The sequence below is a fragment of the Sebastes umbrosus genome, chromosome 24, assembly GCF_015220745.1.
Source record: "Sebastes umbrosus isolate fSebUmb1 chromosome 24, fSebUmb1.pri, whole genome shotgun sequence".
NCBI lineage: Eukaryota > Metazoa > Chordata > Actinopteri > Perciformes > Sebastidae > Sebastes > Sebastes umbrosus.
In genome coordinates, this window is record NC_051292.1 from 11,957,457 (window position 1) to 11,971,847 (window position 14,391).

Below are 14,391 nucleotides of genomic sequence, written 5' to 3' on the forward strand. Positions count from 1 at the left end.
TTTGTTGCACTTAAACAGCCATTAGGCATGCTTAAGGAACTTATTCTTCAGTCTTGCTACAGTAGCATGCATTGTGGGAAACATACAGAGGTCAGCATCAACAAGCGTCACCTGTACTTCACACTTGCATTGTTTGGAGTTTCAGTTCATCCGGCGTGGATTCCTCTAATTGTTTCTGAAAATCAAGTGCTCCCAGTATTCTGGGAAGTGACTATCAGTGTGTGAGAGCTAGTGTATGGGGGAGGGCGACGCACGCTGCCTCAGCACATTTCCAGCGGTTTACTCTGCTTTGTCGCTTACAGTAAGCTCTGACTGGGTCATATGGCGCACATCAGTCACATTAGTCATCTGATGATGCACATGGAGCTGCGTACAGTCGGAGGAGTGATAACTAGAGTAGCAGCAACTTCAAGCCTGAAAAATACACTGTGGGTTATTGCATTAGATTAAGATCGGACTTCATACAGATAGAATCCATTTTTCTGTAGCCCACAAATTCTTCTTTCAGCCGCATCCAACCCTACGGATAAAAAATCGGAGATTTCGAAAATAAAGTCATAATATTACGAGAAAAAAGTCGTAATTTAATGAGAAAAAAGTCATAACTTAACGAGGTCTTGGGCTTAAAATGAATACATTTGTAGAGTAAAAATGTGACTTTGTGAACACGGGACACAAACGAACAACTGATTGTAGCATGAAAGTGAACTGTGTTGTGACAAAGCGTCGGTATTTGACGCCCCAGGAGGGAATGACAACGGTCTGAAGAAGTAGCAGGATTTTTGAAGTGCCAAATGGCAAACAAACGACCAAGAGAAATAAAATAGATATGGTGTTCATGATATGAGTTAAGAAGCTAGTATGTATGGACATTTTTAATTTGGAAAGTCAGACAATGATGTCCAAAAATAATAAATGTCAATGCCTATAATGAAGTAGTTTGATGATGGTTTGCAGGCGAAAAAACTACTTCCAACCGTAGAAGACGTCTCGCAGCACAGGCTTTCAAGATATCACTTTCACAAGGATTATTTCATTGTCTGGCGTACGTTTTCTCTCCCGGCTCTCCTGTAATGCAGCCTGTTAGCCCGAGGTCCCGGGGCTGGAGAGAAACACGACACTGGAGCGCTGTATCCCATAGATTGTATCGAACCATTTTTGCGCTGAGGTTGCTCCTTTTTCTCCGCCTTTTGATCATTTTCTCCGTTTAAGTTGGCTCCATTATCTCTCCCAGAACAAGGAGGCAGCAGCAGCTTCGGTGTCTTTGAACAGATAAAGTAGGTCAGGATGTGAAAGCAAAGCTGCAAACAGACGCAGACGAACAAAAAGTAGGGAAGATGGATGACTTTAACACTACTTTATATGGATTCTGTTCTGAAAAATACCTCTGAAACGTCTTTAGAAGCCACAGGGAAATCTCTTGTCTTAGATAAAACCTAAATATAATTCATAATGTTCTTACTTCCGTGCCAGCTTCCATATCATCAAAGTATGCATCACTTTTTCTGAATGTTTTATTGCTATTTAAGACAAAAAAAAACAATGTGCACTTTGTACTTCGACTCCACTCACAAAAGAAAAGACAGGTTAAGCTTCAGGGATACAGAGAGAGAAAAGGGCTGTTGTATTAGCCTGTTTTCACAGGGAGGTCAAAGGTCAGGGCAAATCACAGGCTGGGTCCCTTGAAGGACACAAAACCTGAAGAATGGGGACAGAGACCAAAAGTAATGGTACATTCCGGTGCTCCTCAACAACTCCTCACGTGTTAAATATATACATATACTTAGATTGAGAAAGCGGAAGTGCCTTAAACTTGCATTCTTTCTAACAGCCAGTAGGGGGCGACTCCTCTGGTAGCAAAAAGGAGTCTGATTTTATAGAAGTCTATGAGAAAATGAGCCTTAGTGGCGTGGCTATGTTGTGATTGTGATGTTCGGTACTGAAAGATATTCTATTGAAGTCGGCTGTTTCGCTAGCCAAAATTAGCATCCCAATTATTATCACAGTTAACGTGAATTACGGATGCACCTTGCTAACCAAGCTAGCCAGCTAGTGCTAGCGTTAGATGGTAGCTTAGTGTTTGCTACGCCGTTGGGCCTCGCTCCTCCACATCTCCACCCGTTCTCGGCCAAATAAGGTCACTTCTGGTTGCAAGAAACCAAGATGGCGACGGCCAAAATGCCAAACTCGAGGCTTCCAAACAAAGCAGTCCACAAACCAATGAGTGACGTCACGCCCACTTCTTATACAGTCTATGTTCTTGACATTGGAAATAGTGGTTAATTTAGAAATATCTCTCACCACCGTGTCTATTTTAGTAGATGTTCTGGAGCTTTCGATCATATCTCACAATCTTCATCAGCATTTTTTATGTGACCCTTTTAACGTCATCTTGTACGTGTTGGTTTAAAAGCTGAGGTTCAAAGTTTGCTCTTTACCTTGAAAGAGTTCAGTTTATCCCCAGAATGCATAGCTCGTATAGTGAATGTTAGAATAACTAAAGCTGGAAGAGTCTTTTGGGAGTGTTATGGTTTCCCAGTAAGTTACTGCAATGCTGGTGGAACGGCCAATATTACTTGGCCAAGTTATGTACTGAACCGCGGGATTTTGTGTACCATTACACCCCGAACAGCTAGTGTGTTGCCAAAAGAACTTTATAGACACCCAAAGCATTAAACCCTCCCAAAGACCTCAGCACATATTTAGTCCTGGGCTTTAATTTGAAGGGGAAATCCCAATGCCATTCACCTCTACTCTAGACCAGCTGTGCATCATATGGCCCATATACACCGACTGACTCCGACCCAAACCATACAGGAAACCCAACCTTAACGGACGTAGCGACGGGGTTTTTACGAACCCTAGCAGCCGTTGGACTGTAGTTCCTCCGTGTCTCACATCTGGAGAAAACACAACAAGTGTAAAAATATGAGCGTTGCCAATATGCCACTGGGTAATAAATCATCAGTTTATGAACCATAAATGTGTAGGAGAGTGGATCTGAGAGTTTTTGTTGGAAAGACAGATGTGTCGCGTGTGAATGGCGCTCTTTCTTCAACAGGTAGGCGAGGTAAATGAAAGGGGGTGCATGGGCGGCGTTGAGCTGACCTTTCCGCCACCTGTGACGCCATTTGACACCTGAAGGTCAAGGGCGAAGGCGAACAGGGGTCGGGTGATCTGACAAGTTTCACAAATGGGGGGAAGGGGAGACAGAGGAAGTGAAACTCGACGCAGCAAAGGGATAAAAGCTTTGATCGGTGTGGGTTTTTAAAGGTCAGTTTCAGTACTGAGTGACGTTACAAACATCACGGGACACTAAGACTCCACTTAGAGTGCAAAATCTAGATGAAGAATAACAGGATGTGAACAAGTAAAACCAAGTAATCAAGACATTATACACTATTCCAAGAAGATGAACATGAGGGTTGAAAGCATTAAATAAACTCATCTTGGACTCCAACAACAAACATGTTGCTCATCTACAATCTGCCAAAACATACAGTGAGTTATGAGCGTTTTGTTGAGAGCTGACCACTTATCTCAGCTGGACGCTGACCTCGCTGAGTCATAAAACAAGGTCAGCCCGAGTGCAGTTTGCCCCGATGTGGACCTTTTATTACAGCGAGTCAATGTGCGGATCTTGTGAGGACACATTTGTTATGGATAAGACAGCATCGCGCAAATATTTAAAGCTACAGCGCTTTGGCAAAAAAAGAGAAACTCTGAGATATCTGAGGGGAATTATAAAAGTTTCACAAGCAGGAACCCGCCCTTAACTTTGAAGGTTTGGTTATTTGGTGCCGTTAAACGGTCAAAAATCACCAAACGTTTTCTGATATACACAAAGAAAGAAGACACATGTTAGGGTTTCGGGTGCAGAGGGGTCTACTGTATGTATCCAATCTGGCAGCTCCACAGGGGAAACCACGTTTGTGGTCAACACAAGGATCTGAATACTCTAATTACGTTTTCCCAGGAGGTTATGTTGAACAAGTATTTCGATTTTGATGGAGATCAGGATCTCCAGTGAACTACGCAACATCCCAACTCGTCACATACCGCCGCTTTGTCACACACTTTAGGATTAGGCAACAAAACCATGCAGTTAGGAAAGAACTGCGTTTGTACAGTGAAAGTGAAAGTGAATGTTGTGAACTCGGGATGCGAACGAACAGCTGATTGTAACGTGACACACGGGACACGAACAGTGTGTAGGATCTGGCGGTATCTAGCGGTGAAGTGAGGAGGTCGCAACCAACTGAAGCCTCTCCTGCGCGCTATGCGTGTTGGAGAGCTACGGTGGCTGACGCGAAAACGTGAATGACCCTATCGAGAGCCATCTGGAGCAGAGCCAATGCGTAGAGTGCTTGTGTACGTGGGAGGTGAGTGGTGAAGCACGAGAGAGAGAGAGCGGCGGCAATGTAGAACCTGTAGAAACATGGCGTTTCTCCGTGAAGAGGAGCCGCTCCCTATGTAGATATAAACGGCTCATTCTCAGCCAAAGAAAACACTCTTACTATCAGGTGATAATACACTAAAGAAAACCTACTTATTAATATCATACTCCATTTCTGCCAATAGATCCGCCTAATTGTTACACGCTGATCCTTTAAACTATGTCACCCCACTCCTGGCGCACTCTCTCGGAGCATTTACTGTTGCCGCGGATGGGTTTACGTTGTAGTTAATGGAACACCCGGTGTGCTTCATACCGGCGCTAAAGGGTGCCGTGTGCTGCAAACGCCGATGGCAGCGACAACGCCTCAGTATTTGATGCCCTATGGGAATGAGAACAGGCTGGGATCAAGTCAAAAAACTAGGAATTTAAGTGTTCAGCAAAGTGGATACACCGCAATACTTCTTATATAAAGATAGAAAGTACCGTGTAACCACAAAAACGCTATGTGGATGAACACAGTAGAAAATCTGAGTAAGAGCAGGAAGTTAAGTGAAGGAAAAGTGCATTAAAGGGGCCTGTTCACACTGACTAATAAATATGTTGTCAGTCATAATCTCTCCATGGAAACGTGCCCCATAAAAGCTTTGAAATAAATCTCCATGTTAACAAGTTTTGTTTTTCTTTCAACCACATGTTCATGTGACATGTTGCATTAGGTCACATTTTCTTCTTTTCCCTGCCAAGTTGTTTCTGCAGTAATGGCACCATTTTTTATATATATGACTCTTCCCTAAGAGGTCTGTAAACACTAAAAACTACTTTTCTTCCACCCCCCTCTTTGAAAAACAACTTCTGAATCCAGCAGCATGGTTTTGGAAGCTCATTGGCTGTCATTCAAACAGCTATTTAAATTGAGTTTCCAGCAATGATGGTTGAAGTGATCTCGTAAGAAGCACAAGAAGAATAAAAGCTGCTGTATTGGAGAGCCTGGGAATACTAAAGGTCTCATTGAGTCGCCTTCAAGGAGCATCGTCTCGTATCTGTCAGATCTGGAGGCATGCCAGCACCCGCCCTCTGTGGAAGTTGACAAGTGCGCCTCCCACTCCTCCGAAACGTTTGTTTGACAGACCCATCGTTGCAGGCTGCAGCCTCTGGCTGTTTCTTTTTTTTTTTTTTTAAAAAAAAGAAAGGCAAGCTCACAGCCACAGATTATTGCATTTAGCTCACAAACCGGTGCGGAGTAAAAGAACCTACAGAGAGAGGAGTCTTTAGAGATTTGGAGAGATTTTAGCGCATTTTGGAGACGGAACAGCTTTGCGCGTAAAAGGCACCACTGAAGGGGAATATCCATACATCCAGATATTTTTTTGATATTTTTCTGTATTTCATTTATTCGTGAGACTGAAGGATTGTGGATCGTGACATTTGGCACCTGTGGATGCAACACCTGATGTTTGGACTTGCAAAAGAAAGGATTCAGCACAAGATATAGTTGATATTCGATTAAAAATTTACATTTTACAATTTTCATTTTGCGACATTGAACCTCGCCATGCTGCTGAGCGTCTCCCTCCTGCTGAGCGTCATCACCGGCTGCTGCGTCGCGTCCTACGTGCCGTGCCAGCCGTGCGACCAGAAGGCTCTGTCCATGTGCCCGCCGGTGCCGGTCGGCTGCCTGCAGCTCGTGAAGGAGCCCGGCTGCGGCTGCTGCCTGACGTGCGCGCTCGAGGAGGGCCAGCCGTGCGGCGTTTACACGGGGCCGTGCACGCGCGGGCTCCGCTGCCTGCCCAAGAACGGCGAGGAGAAGCCGCTGCACGCGCTCCTGCACGGGCGCGGCGTGTGCAGGAACGAGAAGCTCTACAAGCTGCTGCACCCGTCCAAAGGTATTGAGTCATTAATGATGTCAGCTTCATTTTCATTATTTATATAAAAAAAAAAAAAAAATTATATATTATTTTTATTATATTATATTATTATTATTTTTTTTACATTATTTTTATTTATTTTTGTATTTATTTTTTTAACTATCATTATAGTTGTCCCATTATATTCCACTATAAGTCAATGACTGTAATTAAACTTCTCACTAATTAACTGAATTAATTGAGTCATTCATGATGGCAGCTTCATTTTTATTATTTATTAAAAAAATGACATATTATTTTTATTATATTATATTATTTTTTTATATTATTTTTATTTATTTTTTTAACTATCATTATGGCTGTCCCATTATATTCCACTATAAGTCAATGACTGTAATTAAACTTCTCACTAATTAACTGAATTAATTGAGTCATTCATGATGGCAGCTTCATTTTTATTATTTATTAAAAAAATGACATATTATTTTTATTATATTATATTATTTTTTTATATTATTTTTATTTATTTTTTTAACTATCATTATAGTTTTCCCATTATATTCCACTATAAGTCAAATAACAGCACTAAATGTGCACTGGTTAAGCAATATTATGATACTTGTGTCAGCTCTGATGGTGTTTCCATTGCAGAAATGATGTTTCAATTGTAGATCTATGAAGGGCTGTGATGCAGAGAAATAGCAAACAGCTGGATAGAGATGTTTCTTCTCCCTTGTCAATGCAGGAATGTTAATGAAGCCCTCAGCCCTTCATTTTTTTAGTCATCATAGTTGTCCCATTATATTCCACTATGAATGAATGACTTTATTTTGAACATAAAAATAAATAAAAACAGATATAAAATAATAACAAACAAAACAAGAGTAATAGTGGAGTAGGTAGAAGTAAAACTTATATTTTATCTATACCCCCTTTCGCACTTCTCCTCTAATAACTCATATAGAATGATAATATAATATAATATATAAACTATCCCAGATTTATTTACATCCCAAATGAAATATATGAACAGCATCCCAAGTTTATTTTACAACCCAGATATCCATCCGGAGTTAAATAGTAGATATAAACCAACCCTTAACACAAACCCTTATCATAACTCTTCCTCAACCATATACCTCCCAAAAATATCTTTTTCGTATAGCTTTTTAAAGTGATTTATATTTGTGCTCGCTTCAACCCATCACCCAACCCACTCCACAAATCCACCCCACAGACTGAAATACACATTATTGCGGTTTTAAATTTGACCAAATCCATGAATTTCAATGCATGTGACTTTAAAAACAGTGAGTCAAATAACAGCAGTAAATGTGCACTGGTTAAGCAATATTATGATACTTGTGTCAGCTCTGATGGTGTTTCCATTGCAGAAATGATGTTTCAATTGTAGATCTATAAAGGGCTGTGGTGCAGAGGAATAGCAAACAGCTGGATGGAGATGTTTCTGCTCCCTTGTCAATGCAGGAATGTTAATGAAGCCCTCAGTGACACATACACACAGAGTCAGACAGCGATGCAGTAAATAAAGTAAAGAAGATGGAGAAATGAGCTCCAGACTGTCAAAAAATCACTTTACACCCTGTCATAAAAACTCCAACATGTATGAGTTTAGATTTTCTCCAAAAGGTGAAGTGAGTTTAGGGGCCAAAAACTCTGTCTCCTATAGTCAACTCCTGACACCTGTCATTACCGAGGCACACGACTCCCAAAAAAGCCCCCGTGCGCCTTGACCCCGTGAACTCTGTCAACAATTGGTGCCGAGCGTCGATCAACTTGTCATCTGGGTTTGAAAAAAAAAGCCCTTGTGGGGCTTGCGAGCCGTAAATCAGCAGGTTTTCGTGTGAGTGGCCCCGTCGCCTCGGGGCCCCCCAGCCCGACATAAAACAAGGGAGAAGATTACAGGTGGTGCTCTGCGAGAGAGGCTCCCTTTTTGGCTCCTTTTGAATGGCGGTTCTGGGACAGTCACTGTGTCTGCTGGGGAGCGCCTTTGTGGGAATTGGCTTGTGCACTCTCGAAGGTGTGAAATCATATTTTTTGCCCTTCCTCTATACAGTTTCCTTTCTTTTTCCTTTTCTTTTGTGACTTTTTCTTCATCCACCACCTGTGCCGTTTCCCACACCTGCACCTTTTTGTCTCTATTCTCTCCCACCACACCGCCTCTTCTCCTCTTTCCCTTCCTGGCTGCTGTCCCTCTTCATCTTTTACACCCTATTCTTCTTCTCCCCCCCACCCATCCACATCCACAGTTTCACCCTTTTCCATTCTGTGTTATGCTAAGTCCAGTAACAAACAGCAGAAGATAAGAAAGGGGGAAATACTGCCATACAAATGTATCAGTCGCATTCAAATTGGCCTTTATTACAGTCCTTTCTTATTGTTTTTACTATTCAATTTTGTCTATTAACTCTTTGGCTGCCCCCACAAGATCATTCAGAGCCGCTCCGCATCTGAGAAATTGTTGTATAATCAAAAAATCTATTCAGTTTCCCTCCCGTTCCCACACTCTCCTCTGCTCCCCTCCCACCACTCTTTGTCAGTCCCACCCTGGTCTCTCTTCATCTCCCTCCCTCTCTACGTCTCGGCGCTGCAGGCAGGCCCAGGCTGTGCCGTGATTCAGCAGAATGCCGGCTGAGCGTGGGTTACTGATCCCCCTCCCCACCCCCATCTGTCTGCCCGTCAGCCAGCTTCTCCATTAACTCCACGTCTCTCCTGCTGGGCGCTCTCTCTCGACACATAAATTAAACAAAACCCATATGCACGCTGATGAATACACACCTCGTGCACTAATTTCCATTTTATAGACGCTCGAGAGGATGAGCCAAAAAGGTGCATAAAATGTAGCAGGAGTTGCCAAAAAGGTTGGCTGCACCATGCAATTGTGAATTGTGCGCACATTGATCATGTGTCAAAAAGCTGTCATTCAAACCTGGATGAAAGCTGAAAACAGTAGTATTTAGTTGCCTTTTTGCAAGTGCTGGGAACATGAAACTCCTCTGCAACGTTATCTGGACAGATTTCACATTTTCCCAGATGAAGTGAGGAAAAGAAACTCCTTGTCAGGAGCAAAGGAAAGAAAGAAAGAAAGAAAGGAGTTTTTCTGTCCTGCAGGGATCCGTCTCTCTGGGATCGCCGTGTCTCCTAATTCAAACAGGAGGAAAAAGTGCGAGGAAGATGCAGAAGAAAATGAAAGACGTGATCAGTCAGCAAAAGGTCAGATTAGACAAACTGGAGGATTAGCAAGTGAGGACTTGATTGGGTTTACGCTGGCTGCTGATCTGCTCTCTCTGGAGGAAAATAAAAACTGTGTCAGCAGGAAACTGGAGGATGGGGGAATCTCTCGGTTGTTCCAAGAACCTGTCATTATGTGGATGGGTGACATCATCATCATCATCACTGGGGGGTGGAGGGGGCTTTAAGCATCATTTGCAACGTGGCGGCCGTGACCTTGTTTCACCGCCCAGTTAGCTTTAGTAGCTTAGCGATCACGCCAGTTGCAGGAACGGAGGGGGGTTTATGTGCAGAATCTGGAAACGAGTGCGTGACACAGCAGTGGAAGCGGGCCAGCTGTGGCTTAGGACGCATACGAGGCTAATGCAAGCTATAAATGAAGTGAAATATCAGTTTAAAGTGCTTTTGGGAAAAAGGAAAGCCGCAGCCACTCGTTCTGGCCCTCGACACAGCCGCTGTGGTCATGTGAATGGAGGGTGGGACGAGGGGCGAGCGCTGAGGTTTGTGCGACTGTGTGCGACTCCCCCCCACCCCCACCGAAATGTAGCAGTATTTTTGCACAGATGAAAGATGCATGTACACGAGGGTTTTCTGTGGGGGGTTGGGACCCAAAATGGGCTGCGGCTGTTTCTGGTGGCTTGCCACATGACAAGTGTAATAGTATGTTTTCATGGGCCTGGGTGCCAGGGTGAGACTAAATATCTCATTTGGGTCACCGGCTATAAAAGTTTTAAAACGCCTGGTCTACATATACCCCTAACTGGCAACCTAACCTGCCATAAATGTAGGCTATGTTGTTCCGTATGTCAACACGTCCAATCTGAAACTGGCCAGTAGCCACTAACTGCTAAATAAGCATTTAGCTGGTGCAGTGAAATCATCACGACGTGTTGTGACATTGCCAAACTCTCCTGTCCTGTAGGGGTGTAAGGAAATATCACGATATCATGTGACACTGTATCGATTCTCAAAAACAATGTATCGATATTTTAATATATATTATTTTGATTAGTAGTTTACAAATGAGAACTATTCTTTATTTTATTTGCAAAGAGATGCGCTCTCTCGGTGTGTGCGTCCTCTCAAAGTAGTGCTATGATGTTGGATGTTACAGGGACTGTGATAAACGCAGATCCCACTGTTCCGATTGCATAAAAAGTAGTTATTTAACGCAAGATTTTATGCAAATGGCGGTGTGTTCTTTATAGTATAACAGTTTTCCTAAAATTAGATTTTTTAAAAATCGCAATATATCGCCTTGCTTACAGTATCGCGATATATCTCGATATATTGAATCGTAGCCCTTGTATCGTGGTACGTATCGTATCGTATCGCCAGATTTTTTTTTTCAATACACAGCCCTACTGTCCTGTGCTTTTATGATTTTAATTTTAGGTGCATTTCCAGGTGAGAGCTATCTTAGTGCAGCAGTTTCTTGAAAGCAGCAGAAAAAATGCTTTGAAGCCCTGTTTTGCATAACATCACACCTGTGGACATTAAGTTGTTTGTAATAATTTAGAATCACCTGCAATCCTGCATGTCTTGTCATTTGTAATGTTCCGGGTGTAAATCACTGTGGTGAAAACAGTCTTTCTCTGATAATAGTAATCCTGTGTGCAAATCAAGCGTAATATGTATAACTACAGCTGGACACATTCTTGTTCTTGCTTCTGTTTGTATTCTGTCATCCCGTGCATCCGTTCATTTACACAGCGGAGCCACTGATTCTCCAACTTAAAGATTTCATGTCATTTAAGCAGCAGTAGAAGTGAAAGGGAGAGTTTTGAATTTGGTTTCACATGGGATGCAAACTCGGGTCTCCTGGATGAAAGCCCTGTGTTTTGTGTCGTGTGACTAGATGATGAAACCTACTAGTGGGTGTAGTAGGCTCCTATTGACCCACATCTATGGGGCAACTGATAACGCCTATTTAATAACCTGACAACATGCTAATCGGCTGTCCATCTTTATATACAGTCTATGGTGGTTACACTCCAAGAAGAGTGTATTCAAACTATCGGATTTGTAGATGTTTTATGAGGAAGGAAATGCATTCAACACTTTTGTTAGGCCTCAAGGGTACACACCGTTTATTTTGATGTAAATATAACTTTACAAGAAAACCCCACCTTTAATAAAACCTCAAAACATGCATGATAACACCGAGTGACCGCATCTGTCTTCGCCTCCCCTTATCAGAATCTCTCGACGACGCCGTGCTACCCGTCCCGGAGTCCGTGCAGCCCCAAACCAAGGCGCCCTTATATGGCAGGGACCACATCAGCAGCCGGAAGGCCCAGGCCATGAGGCAGGCCAGGGACCGCAAGAAGCAGCTGGCTAGGCAGGGACCCGCCAGCCACCTGGACTTCTCCCCGCTCAGCCTGGATAAACTGGAGCCGGAGTTCGTAAGTGAAGCAGAGATTGCAAACAGAGGGGAAATTAAGATAATGAAATCTGGGAATTTCTGGGGCAAACTGTGTGAAAAAGTGCATTTTGAACCATCATTTCTAACACACATTGTAACCATATGTATGTGTGTGTAGGGCCCCTGTGGGAGAAGACTGGATAATCTCATTCAGAGCATGAAGGACACTTCTAGGGTCTTGGCTCTCTCTCTGTACATCCCCAACTGTGACAAGAAGGGCTTCTTCAAGCGCAAACAGGTACGTCTTGTTATGTCATGTCATTTAGCAGTTTTTTTTTCACACAAACCCTTTAAACTGTCCAATAAAGCAGAAGGAATCGTTGACGTTTAACTCCATATTTTGCAGTGTAAGCCGTCTCGCGGTCGCCGGAGGGGCATCTGCTGGTGCGTCGACCGGTTCGGCGTGAAAATCCCCGGCATCAACTACGCCGGAGGAGACCTGCAGTGCAAAGACCTGGACAGCAGCAGCAACAGCAACGAATGAGAGTGAACTACTTTAAAAAAAAAAAAAAAAAAACTGCCAATCAAGCTAGCACACTTAATGACTGCCAGTCAGGAAAATATGGCACAAATGCTTCTATATATGGTCAGGTGTGATGGACTGTTTTTTCTGTTTTTAAAAAGGGGAGCTAAACTGAAAAGCGTCCCCACTGACCGTGTACTATGTTTGAGGTTAGCTAACACCTCGCCTCTTTATATCCATAGAGAATAGAGGATTATATATATATATATATATTTGTATGATATTGATAATCTGTTGGGTATTGCTAAATTTACTCCCAAGAAATTCTCAGACAAGACATATTTTCAATGTGGCTAAAAATCGTATTTTTGTCATAGTGGAGATGCCATTGAAGAGTCTAAATTAGCAATGTTTTATTCATTTTTAATCATATGGATGACATCCAGATGTAAAAATATTGTGACACGGATTTGCCAAATACTTGATTCTGATTGGTCAATCATGACGGTCTGTTATTTCTTTATAGCAGACCGTTGCTATGTATAACAGACCGTTGCTATGGGCGCAGTTCTGATGTCAGACTCTGGCGGACCATTTTTGTGTCAAAATTATTGATTTTGTTAGTAAGTAGCCGTGTAATAAGCGGGATAATGTACAGCTAGAGGGTCATTATTGTGAAATAAACCCCTTCAGGACGATGCGGCACCCCAACACGGGGTTTATTGCACAATAATGACCGGCTCGCTGTACATTACCCCTTACCTGACTTAAATCCTGCCCCCGACCTACTGCCGCTGACCACTTTCCCACTTGTAGGCGGCTTCGCCAACAAGGAAAAGTGAGGGAAGGGTTCTGCGGGATTCCTGCAGGAGGCTGGGTGTATTATACCGTCATCGAGATGGGAAAACCAAGTCATGAGTGTGCAGGAGACGGAGAGAATCAGCTGTTTCATGCAGTATGTCATGTCAGCATGATAGCTATCATTGTTTGTTCAGCAAAAGCATTGGCCTGTTTTTATTCTCACAGAGCCGAGAAAATGGAGCTCAAAACTCAAGATAAATCCATAAAAATTCAACTTTAAATTTTGGGAAATCAAATAAGAAATGAGCAGCAGTATGCTTATGGATCACGTATGTTTTTTTGCCAGTTAGAGGTGATTATTTTCTAAATCTAAAGTCAAATGTGAGGATGTTGACATCACCCAGGACTCATAAACAGCCCATTCTCATTCCCAGCGTGTCAAATACCGAGGCTTTGTCATGGCCGTTGGCGTTTGTTCCATTAACTACAATGTAAACCCCTCCACGGCAACAGTAAAAGCTCCGAGAAAGTGCGCCAGGGCGGGCAGAATGGGTGGTGGATGGGTCCAACAAACACAAGTTTCCTTAACGTTACAATCAGCTGTTTGTTCGTGTCCCGTGTTCACAACGTTCAGCGTCATTTTCACTGTACAAAAGTAGCAGTTTTAAGCCCAACCGTGTAGTTATTTCCTAAACCTAACTATAGTGGGTTTATTGCTTAAACCTAAAGTGACGCCAAGAGTAACTGTAGTGGTTCGATGGAAAATAAAGTGACGCCAAGGGGGCGGTATGTGACGAGTCGGGATGAAAACGTGTTGAAACAAACATACTGTATTGTACTGTAAAAGGTTACATATTTGACACTCGGGCTCCTTTTTAAAGGCCTTTTTTCAAGTCCAGACAGCCGCGTCCACTGTTTGTAAATGTATGTACAGCGTGTGCATGTGTCTGTATGTGTGTGTAATGTACTGTTTGTGCCATGCCCTTATAGTTCTCAAGTACAACAAGTTGAAATTCTACCGTCCGACAAATGTGGTTGCCGTGCATTTCCTTTCTCTCGCACACAAATCGTATGCAAATGCCCCGCGTTGTTTGTGTTTTCCACGCGTAGGGTCTTCCCCGCCACCGAGCAGGCAAATCTGTCCGCCGGCGGTGACTTGCTCTCAGGGTTAATCGGGTCCTGTATC

At 43.0% G+C, this 14,391-nt stretch overlaps 1 protein-coding gene across 1 annotated transcript; it reads left to right on the forward strand.

Moving 5' to 3' along the window:
* Positions 1-5,432: 5,432 nt before the first annotated feature.
* igfbp5a (insulin-like growth factor binding protein 5a) lies at positions 5,433-12,694 on the forward strand. Its single transcript, XM_037762317.1, has 4 exons — positions 5,433-6,282; positions 11,716-11,921; positions 12,060-12,179; positions 12,288-12,694. Exons 1-4 carry the CDS (start codon positions 5,952-5,954, stop codon positions 12,423-12,425), a joined length of 795 nt encoding a protein of 264 aa, XP_037618245.1. The 5' UTR covers positions 5,433-5,951; the 3' UTR covers positions 12,426-12,694.
* Positions 12,695-14,391: the final 1,697 nt, after the last annotated feature.

Coding starts and splice junctions, on each gene's coding strand:
- igfbp5a (XM_037762317.1), top strand. CDS start 5,952: ATGCTGCTGAGCGTCTCCCTCCTGCTGAGCGTCATCACCGGCTGCTGC. Junction 11,922..12,059: donor ATAAACTGGAGCCGGAGTTC/GTAAGTGAAGCA, acceptor ATGTGTGTGTAG/GGCCCCTGTGGGAGAAGACT. Junction 12,180..12,287: donor GCTTCTTCAAGCGCAAACAG/GTACGTCTTGTT, acceptor CATATTTTGCAG/TGTAAGCCGTCTCGCGGTCG.